Consider the following 15090-nt stretch of genomic DNA (forward strand, 5'->3'; position numbering starts at 1 on the left):
TCTAAATATATCCACCCTGATACCTCTAACATACCCTTTAATCTAAATATATCCACCCTGATACCTCTAACATACCCTTTAACCTAAATATATCCACCCTGATACCTCTAACATACCCTTTAATCTAAATCATTTAAAACGCCTTGTGGGGGAGTTGGTTGTGTCGTGTTGAGATTTCCATATACGAGCATGGATGTGCATACATGCACGCACGCGCACACACACGCGCACACACACACACACACACACACACACACACACACACACACACACACACACACACACACACACACACACACACACACACACACACACACACACACACACACACACACTCAGTGTTTGGTGGAATGGGGTCAAAGGTGACTCACCCATTTCCTGGGTCTGCCTCTAGGTCTCTTCTCTCCAGAGGCCAGGGCTTTCTGCAAAGCAAACACAAGACTCGTCATTAGACACAACATATAGAAAATAAATCTAGAAACATATCAGAAATAAATCTAGAAAAATATCTAGAAATATATGTAGAAATATATCAAGAAATAAATCTAGAAATATATCAAGAAATACATCTAGAAATATATATATAGAAATAAATCTAGAAATATATATAGAAACATATCAAGAAATAAATCTAGAAATATATATAGAAATATATCTCATATATGATAGTTGTTATTTATTTATCCCCCTGCAGGGATAACAGATAAAACAAATACATTACCATGACATTTGACATCTTTGAAATGTATCAGATACTCTTATCCAGAGCTACTTACAATCAGTTATACACTGTTAGAAAAAAGACTCTTATCCAGAGCTACTTACAATCAGTTATACACTGTTAGAAAAAAGACTCTTATCCATAGCTACTTACAATCAGTGATACACTGTTAGAAAAAAGGCTCTTATCCAGAGCTACTTACAATCAGTGATACACTGTTAGAAAAAAGACTCTTATCCAGAGCTACTTACAATCAGTGATACACTGTTAGAAAAAAGACTCTTATCCAGAGCTACTTACAATCAGTGATACACTGTTAGAAAAAAGACTCTTATCCAGAGCTACTTACAATCAGTGATACACTGTTACAAAAAAGGCTCTTATCCAGAGCTACTTACAATCAGTGATACACTGTTAGAAAAAAGGCTCTTATCCAGAGCTACTTACAATCAGTGATACACTGTTAGAAAAAAGGCTCTTATCCAGAGCTACTTACAATCAGTGATACACTGTTAGAAAAAATACTCTTATCCAGAGCTACTTACAATCAGTGATACACTGTTAGAAAAAAGACTCTTATCCATAGCTACTTACAATCAGTGATACACTGTTAGAAAAAAGACTCTTATCCAGAGCTACTTACAATCAGTGATACACTGTTAGAAAAAAGACTCTTATCCAGAGCTACTTACAATCAGTGATACACTGTTAGAAAAAAGACTCTTATCCAGAGCTACTTACAATCAGTTATACACTGTTAGAAAAAAGACTCTTATCCAGAGCTACTTACAATCAGTGATACACTGTTAGAAAAAAGACTCTTATCCAGAGCTACTTACAATCAGTGATACACTGTTAGAAAAAAGACTTCCAGAACGGTTCTTTGGCTCTCCCCATAGGAGAACCCTTTGAAGAACCCTTTTGGGTTCTATGTAGAACCTTTCCTCTCCTCCTCCATCCATCCCTCCCTCCCTCCCTCCCTCCCTCCCTCCCTCCCTCCCTCCTACCATGCTCTATATCAGAGGAGTAGCAGCAAGATAAGCAGGTATGTCAGACAGGAAGTTACATCTTGTTCCAGTCTCTGAGCTCATCCTAACACTAACAGCTTCACTGTAATCAGTCCACTATGGGCCCTGGTCAAAAGTACACTCTTAGATAAAAGGGTTCCAAAAGGGTTCTTCCACTGTCTCCCACAGGAGAACCCTTTTTGGTTTCTGGTAGAACCCTTTTTGGTTTCTGGTAGAACCCTTTTTGGTTCCAGGTAGAACTCTTTTGGGTTCCATGTAGTTGGGTTATCGCTGCACCTGCGATAAAATCTGGCAAATATGTGTACGCGACCAATAACATTTTATTTGATAATTGTCTCAGACGGTAGAGCTATACGGCTTCTTCTTCTCATGTCTCTGTGACTGCCTCGTCCTCTAACTCCTCCACCTCCTCTTCTACCTCCTCCTCTTCCACCTCCTCCTCTTCCACCTCCTTCTCGTCTACCTCCACCTCCTCCTCTACCTCCACCTCCTCCTCTACTTCCTCCTCTTCCTCCTTCTCGTCTACCTCCACCTCCTCCTCTACCTCCTCCTCTTCCACCTCCACCTCCTCCTCTACTTCCTACTCCTCCTACCCCTCCACCTCCTCTTCCACCACCTCCTCTACCTCCGACCCCCCTCCTCTTCCTCTACCTCCTCCTCTACCTCCCCCTCCTCCACCTCCTCTTCTACCTCCACCTCCTCCTCCTTTTCTACCTCCACCTCCTCCTCCTCCTCTACCGCCTCCTCTTCCTCCTCCTCTTCCACCTCCACCTCCTCCTCCTTTTCTACCTCCACCTCCTCCTCCTCCTCTACCTCCTCCATTTCTACCTCCACCTCCTCCTCCTCCCCCTCCTCCTCCTCCTTTTCTACCTCCTCCACCTCCTCTACCTCCCCCTCCTCCTCTTCCACCTCCTCCTCCTCTTCCACCTCCTCTACCTCCCCCTCCTCCTCTTCCACCTCCTCCTCCTCTTCCACCTCCTCTACCTCCCCCTCCTCCTCTTCCACCTCCTCCTCCTCTTCCACCTCCTCCTCCTCCTCCTCTACCTCCCCCTCCTCTACCTCCTCCTCCCCACCTCCCCCTCCTCTACCTCCCCCTCCTCCTCTTCCACCTCCTCCTCCTCTTCCTCCTCCACCTCCTCCTCCTCCACCAGAGAGCCAAGAGCCCTGTCCCAGGTTCCAGGGGAATTCTAGCCTAGGTATCCCTTACCCAACCAAACAGGAATGCAGGGTAAATATAGTGTGGCTTTGTGATGTTAACTGAGTCAACCTGAGTGTAGTGATGACTGGGTGGAAAACTATGCTATGTTGTACTTATCAGGAAAGGCATTGATGAATGGCCAACGCAATTTCCCTTGAAGGCCTCCATTATCAGCCAAATAATGATCATTTTGTGCAAAAACTCCAATTCAGACAGGCCCACCGGGCTAAAGATGGGCCATCAACTCTTACTGCCCTATGGCCAGTCCTCCCCTGTCTCAGAGAGATCCCCTCTGCAGGTGGCTCGTCTCACAGCCTCATCTCTCTGCTGAGATTATCTCTTATCTGCCAAACATCCCCACAACCACCCCTACTGCTCTGGAGGTTACTAGCCTACCAGTCACCAAACGTCAAAGCACAGACTAGAGCCAACTACATCTCAACAAACCAACAAGCCTAAAGGACTAAAAGCTAGTGAGATGATGATTCGCACAATAACACATTTATGTTGACATTTTTTCCTCAGGGACGTTTTCAACCTGTGTCTGTAGACAAGCTCGAATTTTCTACATTCCACCCTTATTCCCATGGTGTGCTGCAGACAGACACACAGACGAGATGCCCCCAGACAGACACACAGACGAGATGCCCCCAGACAGACACACAGACGAGATGCCCCCAGACAGACACACAGACGAGATGCCGCCAGACAGACACACAGACGAGATGCCCCCAGACAGACACACAGACGAGATGCCGCCAGACAGACACACAGACGAGATGCCCCCAGACAGACACACAGACGAGATGCCCCCAGACAGACACACAGACGAGATGCCCCCAGACAGACACACAGACGAGATGCCCCCAGACAGACACACAGACGAGATGCCCCCAGACAGACACACAGACGAGATGCCCCCAGACAGACACACAGACGAGATGCCCCCAGACAGACACACAGACGAGATGCCCCCAGACAGACACACAGACGAGATGCCCCCAGACAGACACACAGACGAGATGCCCCAGACAGACACACAGACGAGATGCCCCCAGACAGACACACAGACGAGATGCCCCCAGACAGACACACAGACGAGATGCCGCCAGACAGACACACAGACGAGATGCCCCCAGACAGACACACAGACGAGATGCCCCCAGACAGACACACAGACGAGATGCCCCCAGACAGACACACAGACGAGATGCCCCCAGACAGACACACAGACGAGATGCCCCCAGACAGACACACAGACGAGATGCCCCCAGACAGACACACAGACGAGATGCCGCCAGACAGGGGCCGTGTCTCAAATTACACTCTATTCCCGAATTAGTGCACTATTTTTGACCAGAGGCATTTGGGACACAGACATGTTTACAGCAGGGATTAAGTCAGACTGGAACTTGACTGGTTAACAGTCTTCTGTCGTATTGTGAGACAACTTGACTGGTTAACAGTCTGTCGTATTGTTAGACAACTTGACTGGTTAACAGTCTGTCGTATTGTTAGACAACTTGACTGGTTAACAGTCTCTGTCGAGAGACAACTTGACTGGTTAACAGCTCTGTCGTATTGTGAGACAACTTGACTGGTTAACAGTCTGTCGTATTGTTAGACAACTTGACTGGTTAACAGTCTGTCGTATTGTTAGACAACTTGACTGGTTAACAGTCTGTCGTATTGTTAGACAACTTGACTGGTTAACAGTCTGTCGTATTGTTAGACAACTTGACTGGTTAACAGTCTGTCGTATTGTTAGACAACTTGGTATTGTAATCATTACCAGCACCTAAATATAAACATTACCAGCACCTAAATATAAACATTACCAGCACCTAAATATAAACATTACCAGCACCTAAATATATACATTACCAGCACCTAAATATATACATTACCAGCACCTAAATATAAACATTACCAGCACCTAAATATCAACATTACCAGCACCTAAATATAAACATTACCAGCACCTAAATATAAACATTACCAGCACCTAAATATATACATTACCAGCACCTAAATATAAACATTACCAGCACCTAAATATAAACATTACCAGCACCTAAATATAAACATTACCAGCACCTAAATATAAACATTACCAGCACCTAAATATAAACATTACCAGCACCTAAATTGAGTACCAGCACCTAAATATAAACATTACCAGCACCTAAATATCAACATTACCAGCACCTAAATATAAACATTACCAGCACCTAAATATAAACATTACCAGCACCTAAATATATACATTACCAGCACCTAAATATAAACATTACCAGCACCTAAATATAAACATTACCAGCACCTAAATATAAACATTACCAGCACCTAAATATAAACATTACCAGCACCTAAATATAAACATTACCAGCACCTAAATATAAACATTACCAGCACCTAAATATAAACATTACCAGCACCTAAATTGAGTACCAGCACCTAAATATAAACATTACCAGCACCTAAATATAAACATTACCAGCACCTAAATATAAACATTACCAGCACCTAAATATAAACATTACCAGCACCTAAATATAAACATTACCAGCACCTAAATATAAACATTACCAGCACCTAAATATATACATTACCAGCACCTAAATATAAACATTACCAGCACCTAAATATAAACATTACCAGCACCTAAATATAAACATTACCAGCACCTAAATATAAACATTACCAGCACCTAAATTGAGTACCAGCACTTATTTCAGTCCACTTCAAGCACTGCTGCTCACCACCACTACAGCCAATCAGTGTTCTTTAACCCAGTTGTATGATTGCATTTTAATGAGGGGATTTAATGGTCTGTAACACAACACCCTCACAGTGTTTTCATTTAATGGTCTGTAACACAACACCCTCACAGTGTTTTCATTTAATGGTCTGTAACACAACACCCTCACAGTGTTTTAATTTAATGGTCTGTAACACAACACCCTCACAGTGTTTTCATTTAATGGTCTGCAACACAACACCCTCACAGTGTTTTCATTTAATGGTCTGCAACACAACACCCTCACAGTGTTTTCATTTAATGGTCTGTAACACAACACCCTCACAGTGTTTTCATTTAATGGTCTGCAACACAACACCCTCACAGTGTTTTCATTTAATGGTCTGTAACACAACACCCTCACAGTGTTTTCATTTAATGGTCTGCAACACAACACCCTCACAGTGTTTTCATTTAATGGTCTGTAACACAACACCCTCACAGTGTTTTCATTTAATGGTCTGTAACACAACACCCTCACAGTGTTTTCATTTAATGGTCTGTAACACAACACCCTCACAGTGTTTTCATTTAATGGTCTGTAACACAACACCCTCACAGTGTTTTCATTTAATGGTCTGTAACACAACACCCTCACAGTGTTTTCATTTAATGGTCTGTAACACAACACCCTCACAGTGTTTTCATTTAATGGTCTGCAACACAACACCCTCACAGTGTTTTCATTTAATGGTCTGCAACACAACACCCTCACAGTGTTTTCATTTAATGGTCTGTAACACAACACCCTCACAGTGTTTTCATTTAATGGTCTGCAACACAACGCCCTCACAGTGTTTTCATTTAATGGTCTGTAACACAACACCCTCACAGTGTTTTCATTTAATGGTCTGCAACACAACACCCTCACAGTGTTTTCATTTAATGGTCTGTAACACAACACCCTCACAGTGTTTTCATTTAATGGTCTGTAACACAACACCCTCACAGTGTTTTCATTTAATGGTCTGTAACACAACACCCTCACAGTGTTTTCATTTAATGGTCTGTAACACAACACCCTCACAGTGTTTTCATTTAATGGTCTGTAACACAACACCCTCACAGTGTTTTCATTTAATGGTCTGTAACACAACACCCTCACAGTGTTTTCATTTAATGGTCTGCAACACAACACCCTCACAGTGTTTTCATTTAATGGTCTGTAACACAACACCCTCACAGTGTTTTCATTTAATGGTCTGTAACACAACACCCTCACAGTGTTTTCATTTAATGGTCTGCAACACAACACCCTCACAGTGTTTTCATTTAATGGTCTGTAACACAACACCCTCACAGTGTTTTCATTTAATGGTCTGTAACACAACACCCTCACAGTGTTTTCATTTAATGGTCTGTAACACAACACCCTCACAGTGTTTTCATTTAATGGTCTGCAACACAACACCCTCACAGTGTTTTAATTTAATGGTCTGCAACACAACACCCTCACAGTGTTTTCATTTAATGGTCTGTAACACAACACCCTCACATGTTAATGACTGGAATGATTGAATGAATAACTTGGGGATACAAGACAAGTTTCCACATATTCAGGGCTGTGCCAGCCAACTAGTACCTACATACATCATGTGTGGGGATCTGATAGGATCATGTTACAACACGTTTAAACCACTAAGGCCATAATTAACACGGCACAATGCTTTGGATAGGCCAGAATCTTAACCAATCCTAAGGCCATAATTAACACAGCACAATGCTTTGGATATGCCAGAATCTTAACCAATCCTAAGGACATAATTAACACGGCACAATGCTTTGGATAGGCCAGAATCTTAGCCAATCCTAAGGCCATAATTAACACGGCACAATGCTTTGGATAGGCCAGAATCTTAACCAATCCTAAGGCAATAATTAACACGGCACAATGCTTTGGATAGGCCAGAATCTCAACCAATCCTAAGGCCATAATTAACACAGCACAATGCTTTGGATAGGCCAGAATCTTAACCAATCCTAAGGCCATAATTAACATGGCACAATGCTTTGGATAGGCCAGAACCTTAACCAATCCTAAGGCCATAATTAACACAGCACAATGCTTTGGATAGGCCAGAATCTTAGCCAATCCTAAGGCCATAATTAACACGGCACAATGCTTTGGATAGGTCAGAATCTTAGCCAATCCTAACTCCTAGTTCAAATTAAAACATCACTCACTATAATTGTTACGATTGTCCATAACTCAGGCTGCTTCCTAAAAAGGCACCCTATTCCCTATATAGTGCACTACTTTTGACCAGAGCCCTATGGGAAGAGGGTGCAATTTGGAATTCAGTCTTAATTTATGAGGTCATCTGTTTTGGTTTATAAGCAATTAATAACTTGACGCTTCTTTCCCAGAAAGCACATCTGTGGCACACAATCAGGTCTGGGAAGTGGGGCATACTAACAATAGGGTGCCATTTGGGACGCAGAAGTGTGTCAAAGCCCTGTACATCAAGCCCTGTACATCAAGCACCAATTGTTATGAAAACTTGAAATCGGCCCTAATTAATCGGCCTTTCTGATTAATCGTCCGACCTCTAATATCAAGCCCTGTATATCAAGCCCTGTACCTCAAGCCCTGTATAACAAGCCCTGTATTTCAAGCCCTGCACATCAAGCCCTGCATATCAGGCCCTGTACATCAAGCCCTGTATATCAGGCCCTGTACATCAAGCACTGTACATCAAGCCCTGTATATCAAGCCCTGTATAACAAGCCCTGTATATCAAGCCCTGTATATCCAGCCCTGCATTTCAAGCCCTGCATATCAAGCCCTGTACATCAAGCCCTGTATATCAAGCCCTGTACATCAAGCCCTGTACTTCAAGCCCTGTATATCCAACCCTGTATATCCAGCCCTGTACATCCAGCCCTGTATATCAAGCCCTGCATATCAAAATCTGCAAAGCAAGCCCTGCATATCAAGCCCTGTATATCAAAAGCCCTGTATATCAAGCCCTGTATATCCAGCCCGGTATATCAATCCCTGCATATCAAGCCCTGTATATCAAGCTCTGTATATACAGCCCGGTATATCAATCCCTGCATATCAAGCCCTGTATATCAAGCTCTGTATATCCAGCCCGGTATATAAATCCCTGCATATCAAGGCCTGTATATCAAGCCCTGTATATCAAGCTCTGTATATCCAGCCCTGTATATCAAGCCCTGTATATCAAGCCCTGCCGACCGTACACATCCTCATATCATACACATCACCTCATCTTTCAGAATGGTAGTCGGTGTGATTGATTTGAGGAACAGAAAGTGAACGTTGAAGGTGCCTGCTCAGCTCTGGCTCCTTTCATCTTTTAGTAGGTGTATCTCCTTTACGTTTATCAGAACAATGCCATTTCCAGGCTTTCCTAGTCGATCGCCAAACAGTTCAGTAAAAAGGCGGATGATAAAGCCTTGCGTTCCTATTGTTTTCATTTGTTTCTCTCTGTTTGCACTAGGGGAGTTTGATTCAGCTGCCCTGCATGCCGGGTAGTCGATCTGATCCCATTATGAACCAATTCATGTGTCTGAAGGTACAAACTCTGCCTACCCGGCGGGCGGGCCCGGAGAGCAAATCAAGTACACCTATAGGCCTACCCCTGGCCAATCAGATAGCTCAGATGACCTGCAGCCTCTACCAGCCAACAGCTAAGCTGATAGTCGACCACAGTGTGAGACTTCAAAACTTTTAAAACCACGACGAGAGAGAGACTGTCAACGAATACAGCAAATAGCTGTTGTTCAGCACTGTCAACACTTTATTCAACACTTTCATAAAGCCATAAAATGGCCGCTCCCTTATCCACTCACATTACAAAGTGTATCGATAGACGTGCATTGTTATTAACGGCTTGTGTCCATTTTTTAATATGGAGGAATATTTCACGTTCTCTGGTCATACGACTAACAACATGAACTGGTGCATGAGGCCAGAAAACAATGAAGTGTGACTGGAGTTTCTCCATCCGCTGGAAGACTGATGGTCAGTCAGCGGAGGGACGAAGAACAGAGGGACGGTGCTCTCTCTTTCTCCCTCTCTCCTTCCCTCTCTCTCTCTCTTTCTCCCTCTCTCCTTCCCTCTCTCTCTCTCCCTCTCTCCTTCCCTCTCTCTCTCTCTTTCTCCCTCTCTCCTCCCCTCTCTCTCTCTCTTTCTCCCTATCTCCTTCCCTCTCTCTCTCTCTTTCTCCCTCTCTCCTTCCCTCTCTCTCTCTCTTTCTCCCTCTCTCCTTCCCTCTCTCTCTCTCTTTCTCCCTCTCTCCTTCCCTCTCTCTCTCTCTTTCTCCCTCTCTCCTTCCCTCTCTCTCTCTCTTTCTCCCTCTCTCCTTCCCTCTCGCTCTCTCTTTCTCCCTCTCTCCTTCCCTCTCTCTCTCTCTTTCTCCCTCTCTCCTTCCCTCTCTCTCTCTCTTTCTCCCTCTCTCCTTCCCTCTCTCTCTCTCTTTCTCCCTCTCTCCTTCCCTCTCTCTCTCTCTTTCTCCCTCTCTCCTTCCCTCTCTCTCTCTCTTTCTCCCTCTCTCCTCCCCTCTCTCTCTCTCTTTCTCCCTCTCTCCTTCCCTCTCTCTCTCTCTCTTTCTCCCTCTCTCCTTCCCTCTCTCTCTCTCTTTCTCCCTCTCTCCTCCCCTCTCTCTCTCTCTTTCTCCCTCTCTCCTTCCCTCTCTCTCTCTTTCTCCCTCTCTCCTTCCTTCCCTCTCTCTCTCTTTCTCCCTCTCTCCTTCCCTCTCTCTCTCTCTTTCTCCCTCTCTCCTTCCCTCTCTCTCTCTCTTTCTCCCTCTCTCCTTCCCTCTCTCTCTCTTTCTCCTCTCTCCTTCCCTCTCTCTCTCTCTTTCTCCCTCTCTCCTTCCCTCTCTCTCTCTCTTTCTCCCTCTCTCCTTCCCTCTCTCTCTCTCTTTCTCCCTCTCTCCTTCCCTCTCTCTCTCTCCCTCTCTCCTTCCCTCTCTCTCTCTCCCTCTCTCCTTCCCTCTCTCTCTCTTTCTCCCTCTCTCCTTCCCTCTCTCTCTCTCTTTCTCCCTCTCTCCTTCCCTCTCTCTCTCTCTTTCTCCCTCTCTCCTTCCCCCTCTCTCTCTCTTTCTCCCTCTCTCCTTCCCTCTCTCTCTCTCTTTCTCCCTCTCTCCTTCCCTCTCTCTCTCTCTTTCTCCCTCTCTCCTTCCCTCTCTCTCTCTCCCTCTCTCCTTCCCTCTCTCTCTCTCTTTCTCCCTCTCTCCTCCCCTCTCTCTCTCTTTCTCCCTATCTCCTTCCCTCTCTCTCTCTCTCTTTCTCCCTCTCTCCTTCCCTCTCTCTCTCTCTCTTTCTCCCTCTCTCCTTCCCTCTCTCTCTCTTTCTCCCTCTCTCCTTCCCTCTCTCTCTCTTTCTCCCTCTCTCCTTCCCTCTCTACCTCCGCTGCTGAGACTGACCATCAGATGCAGCCTCTCTACTACTCTCTCTCTCTCTCTCTCTCTCTCTCCTTCCCTCTCTCTCTCTCTTTCTCCCTCTCTCCTTCCCTCTCTCCCTCCGCTGCTGAGACTGACCATCAGATGCAGCCTCTCTGCTGCTCTCTCCTTCCCTCTCTCTCTCTCTCCTTCCCCTCTCCTTCCCTCTCTCCCTCCATTGCTGAGACTGACCATCAGATGCAAGCACCATCAGTCCAGTAAAAATAAAAGCTAATTCAATTTATGCCTCACAATTAATACAACAAATGAACAATTACCAGTGTGATCATATGCCTCACGTTTTGAAATATAAATATAAAATGGTCTGAGAAGAACAACATTGACAGGGCAATTTAAGAATAGTCAATATGCAGTGATAATGTATTGGGCCTATAGCCTACTGCACAAACCGCATTGCTACACAACTGTTTTTAATTGGTTAATGTTGCATAGACTTATCGGAGGGCCTGTTGTCCGGGCCTCTGGCTGTCTCTATGGGGGAGCCACAGAGTTCAATTCTCGGGCCGACTCTTTTCTCTGTTTACATCAATGATGTCGCTCTTGCTGCTGGTGATTCTTTGATCCACCTCTACGCAGACGACACCATTCTGTATACCTCTGGCCCCTCTTTGGACACTGTGTTAACAACCCTCCAGACGAGATTCAACGCCATACAACACTCCTTCCATGGCCTCCAACTGCTCCTAAATACAAGTAAAACTAAATGCATCCTCTTCAACCACTCGCTGCCTGCACCTGCCCGCCCGTCCAGCATCACTACTCTGGACGGCTCTGACTTAGAATATGTGGACAACTACAAATACCTGGGTGTCTGGTTAGACTGTAAACTCTCCTTCCAGACTCACTTTAAACATCTCCGAAGCAAAATTAAATCTAGAACCGGCTTCCTATTTCACAACAAAGCATCCTTCACTCATGCTGCCAAACATACCGTCGTAAAACTGACTATCCTACCGATCCTCAACTTCGGTGATGTCATTTACAAAATAGCCTCCAACACTCTACTCAGCAAATTGGATGCAGTCTATCACAGCACCATCCGTTTTGTCACCAAAGCCCCATATACTACCCACCACTTCGACCTGTATGCTCTCGTCGGCTGACCCTCGCTTCATATTCGTCGCCAAACCCACTGGCTCCAGGTCATCTATAAGTTCTGCTAGGTAAAGCCCCGCCTTATCTCAGTTCACTGGTCACCATAGCAGCACCCACTCGTAGCACGTGCTCCAGCAGGTATATCTCACTGGTCATCCCCAAAGCCAATTCCTCCTTTGGCTGCCTTTCCTTCCAGTTCTCTGCTGCCAATGACTGGAACAAACTGCAAAAATCACTGAAGCTGGAGACTCATATCTCCCTCACTAGCTTTAAGCACCAGCTGTCAGAGCAGCTCACAGATCACTGCACCTGTACATAGCCCATCTGTAAATAGCCCATCCTACTACCTCATCCCCATACTGTATTTATTTATTTATCTTGCTCCTTTGCACCCCAGTATCTCTACTTGCACACTCATCTTCTGCACATCTATCACTCCAGTGTTTAATTGCTATATTGTAATTATTTCGCCACTATAGCCTATTTATTGCCTTACCTCCCTTATCCTACCTCATTAGCACACACTGTATATAGACTCTTTGTATTGTATTATTGACTGTATGTTTGCTTATTCCATGTGTAACTCTGTGTTGTTGTTTGTGTACCACTGCTTTGCTTTATCTTGGCCGGGTCACAGTTGTCACGACCTCCACCGAAGTCGGTCCCTCTCCTTGTTCGGGCGGCGTTCGGCGGTCGACGTCACCGGCCTTCTAGCCATCGCCGATCCACTTTTCATTTTTCATTTGTTTTGTCTTTGTCTTACACACCTGGTTTCAATCCCCCCAATTACTTGTTCATTATTTAACCCTCTGTTCCTCCATGTTTGTTTGTGAGTGATTGTTTGTATGTAAGACGGTCCGTTATGTGGGCTAGATTATTGTATTATATTTGTCTATTTTGAGTAAATGGCGTTTATTTACTCATATCTGCTGTCCTGCGCCTGACTCCTCTACACCAGCTACACACAGACCTCATTACAGCAGTTGTAAATGAGAACTTGTTCTCAACTAGCCTACCTGGTTAAATTAAGGTGAAATGAAATAAATAAATAAAATGATGTTTTTTTAAGTCATGTTTATAAAAAATCTCAGCGGTAGATCATCGGCTTGCGTTTTGACTCAGAAAGTGACCTGGGCTCAGAAAAATGTTGGTGACCACTGCTGCCTGTTGGCTCATAGAAGGAAGCTGCTGTAGACTGCTGCCTGTTGGCTCATAGAAGGAAGCTGCTGTAGACTGCTGCCTGTTGGCTCATAGAAGGAAGCTGCTGAAATGGGAGTCTAGATTTGGACGTGTTGTCATTGCATTGACAATAATCTGCCAAATACATGAGTCATCCTACTGTTGTTTTACAAAACAATGTTTACAATGCCAGGAACGAGGGTTTAATTCCTGCTGGGGCCACCCATAGAACGAGGGTTTAATTCCTGCTGGGGCCACCCATAGGACAAGGGTTTAATTCCTGCTGGGGCCACCCATAGGACAAGGGTTTAATTCCTGCTGGGGCCACCCATAGGACAAGGGTTTAATTTCTGCTGGGGCCACCCATAGGACAACGGTTTCATTCCTGCTGGGGCCACCCATAGGACAAGGGTTTAATTCCTGCTGGGGCCACCCATAGGACAACGGTTTAATTCCTGCTGGGGCCACCCATAGGACAACGGTTTAATTCCTGCTGGGGCCACCCATAGGACAACGGTTTAATTCCTGCTGGAGCCAGCAATAGGACAAGGGTTGAATTCCTGCTGGGGCCACCCATAGGACAAGGGTTTAATTCCTGCTGGGGCCACCCATAGGACAAGGGTTTAATTCCTGCTGGGGCCACCCATAGGACAAGGGTTGAATTCCTGCTGGGGCCACCCATAGGACAAGGGTTTAATTCCTGCTGGGGCCACCCATAGGACAAGGGTTGAATTCCTATATACAATAGCACTGTGTCACTGCATGTGTGTCAGGGTTAGGGTGAGGTGATGAGGTGTCAGGGTGTGTGTGTATGTGTGTGTGTGTGTGTGTGTGTGTGTGTGTGTGTGTGTGTGTGTGTGTGTGTGTGTGTGTGTGTGTGTGTGTGTGTGTGTGTGTGTGCGTGCGTGCGTGCGTGCGTGCGTGCGTGCGTGTGTGTGTTAAAGTTCAGTAGCATGGTTCTCACCCTGGCGGCTGCCTTGGAGGGGCATTTGTTCTTGCTGCCTCTGGGACGACCCCTTGGTCGTTTAGGGACGGGCTCTCCAGTAGGTTCCTATGGGCAGACAGACAGTCAGTCAGACAGAAAGACATAGAGACAGTCAGACAGACAGTCAGACAGACATAGAAACAGTCAGACAGACATAGAAACAGTCAGACAGACAGAGAGACCGTCAGACAGAGAGACCGTCAGACAGAGATACAGTCAGACAGACAGACATGGAGACAGTCAGACAGACATGAAGACAGTCAGACAGACAGTCAGACAGACATGGAGACAGTCAGACTGACATAGAGACAGTCAGACAGACACACAGAGAGACAGTCAGACAGACAAAAAGACAGTCAGACAGACATAGAGACAGTCAGACAGTATGAGATAGAGACATTCAGTCAGACCATCAGAGAGACAGTCAGAGAGACAGTCAGACAGACATAGGGACAGTCAGAGAGACATAGAGAGTCTGTCTACCATTTACTGGTGGTCTCTTAGTCTGTCTACTGGTGGTCTCAGTCTGTCTACTGGTGATCTCTTAGTCTGTCTACCATTTACTGGTGGTCTCTTAGTCTGTCTACTGGTGGTCTCTTGGTCTGTCTACCATTTACTGGTGGTCTGTTAGTCTGTCTACTGGTGGTCTCTT

The 15090-nt window shown here is 45.2% G+C and overlaps 1 protein-coding gene across 1 annotated transcript in view; it reads right to left on the reverse strand.

Annotated features, from left to right (window-relative positions):
* hmga2 (high mobility group AT-hook 2) overlaps nt 1-15090 on the reverse strand; it is an 87826-nt gene that overhangs the window by 60491 nt on the left and 12245 nt on the right. Inside the window, exons 2-3 of the mRNA XM_045700163.1 lie at nt 14418-14504; nt 372-422 (exon numbers count right to left, since the gene is read on the reverse strand). Coding sequence (XP_045556119.1) covers nt 372-422; nt 14418-14504 — 138 coding nt within the window. The remainder of the gene's footprint in view (nt 1-371; nt 423-14417; nt 14505-15090) is intronic.

This window comes from Salmo salar, chromosome ssa17 (assembly GCF_905237065.1).
Source record: "Salmo salar chromosome ssa17, Ssal_v3.1, whole genome shotgun sequence".
Classification (NCBI taxonomy): Eukaryota; Metazoa; Chordata; class Actinopteri; order Salmoniformes; family Salmonidae; genus Salmo; species Salmo salar.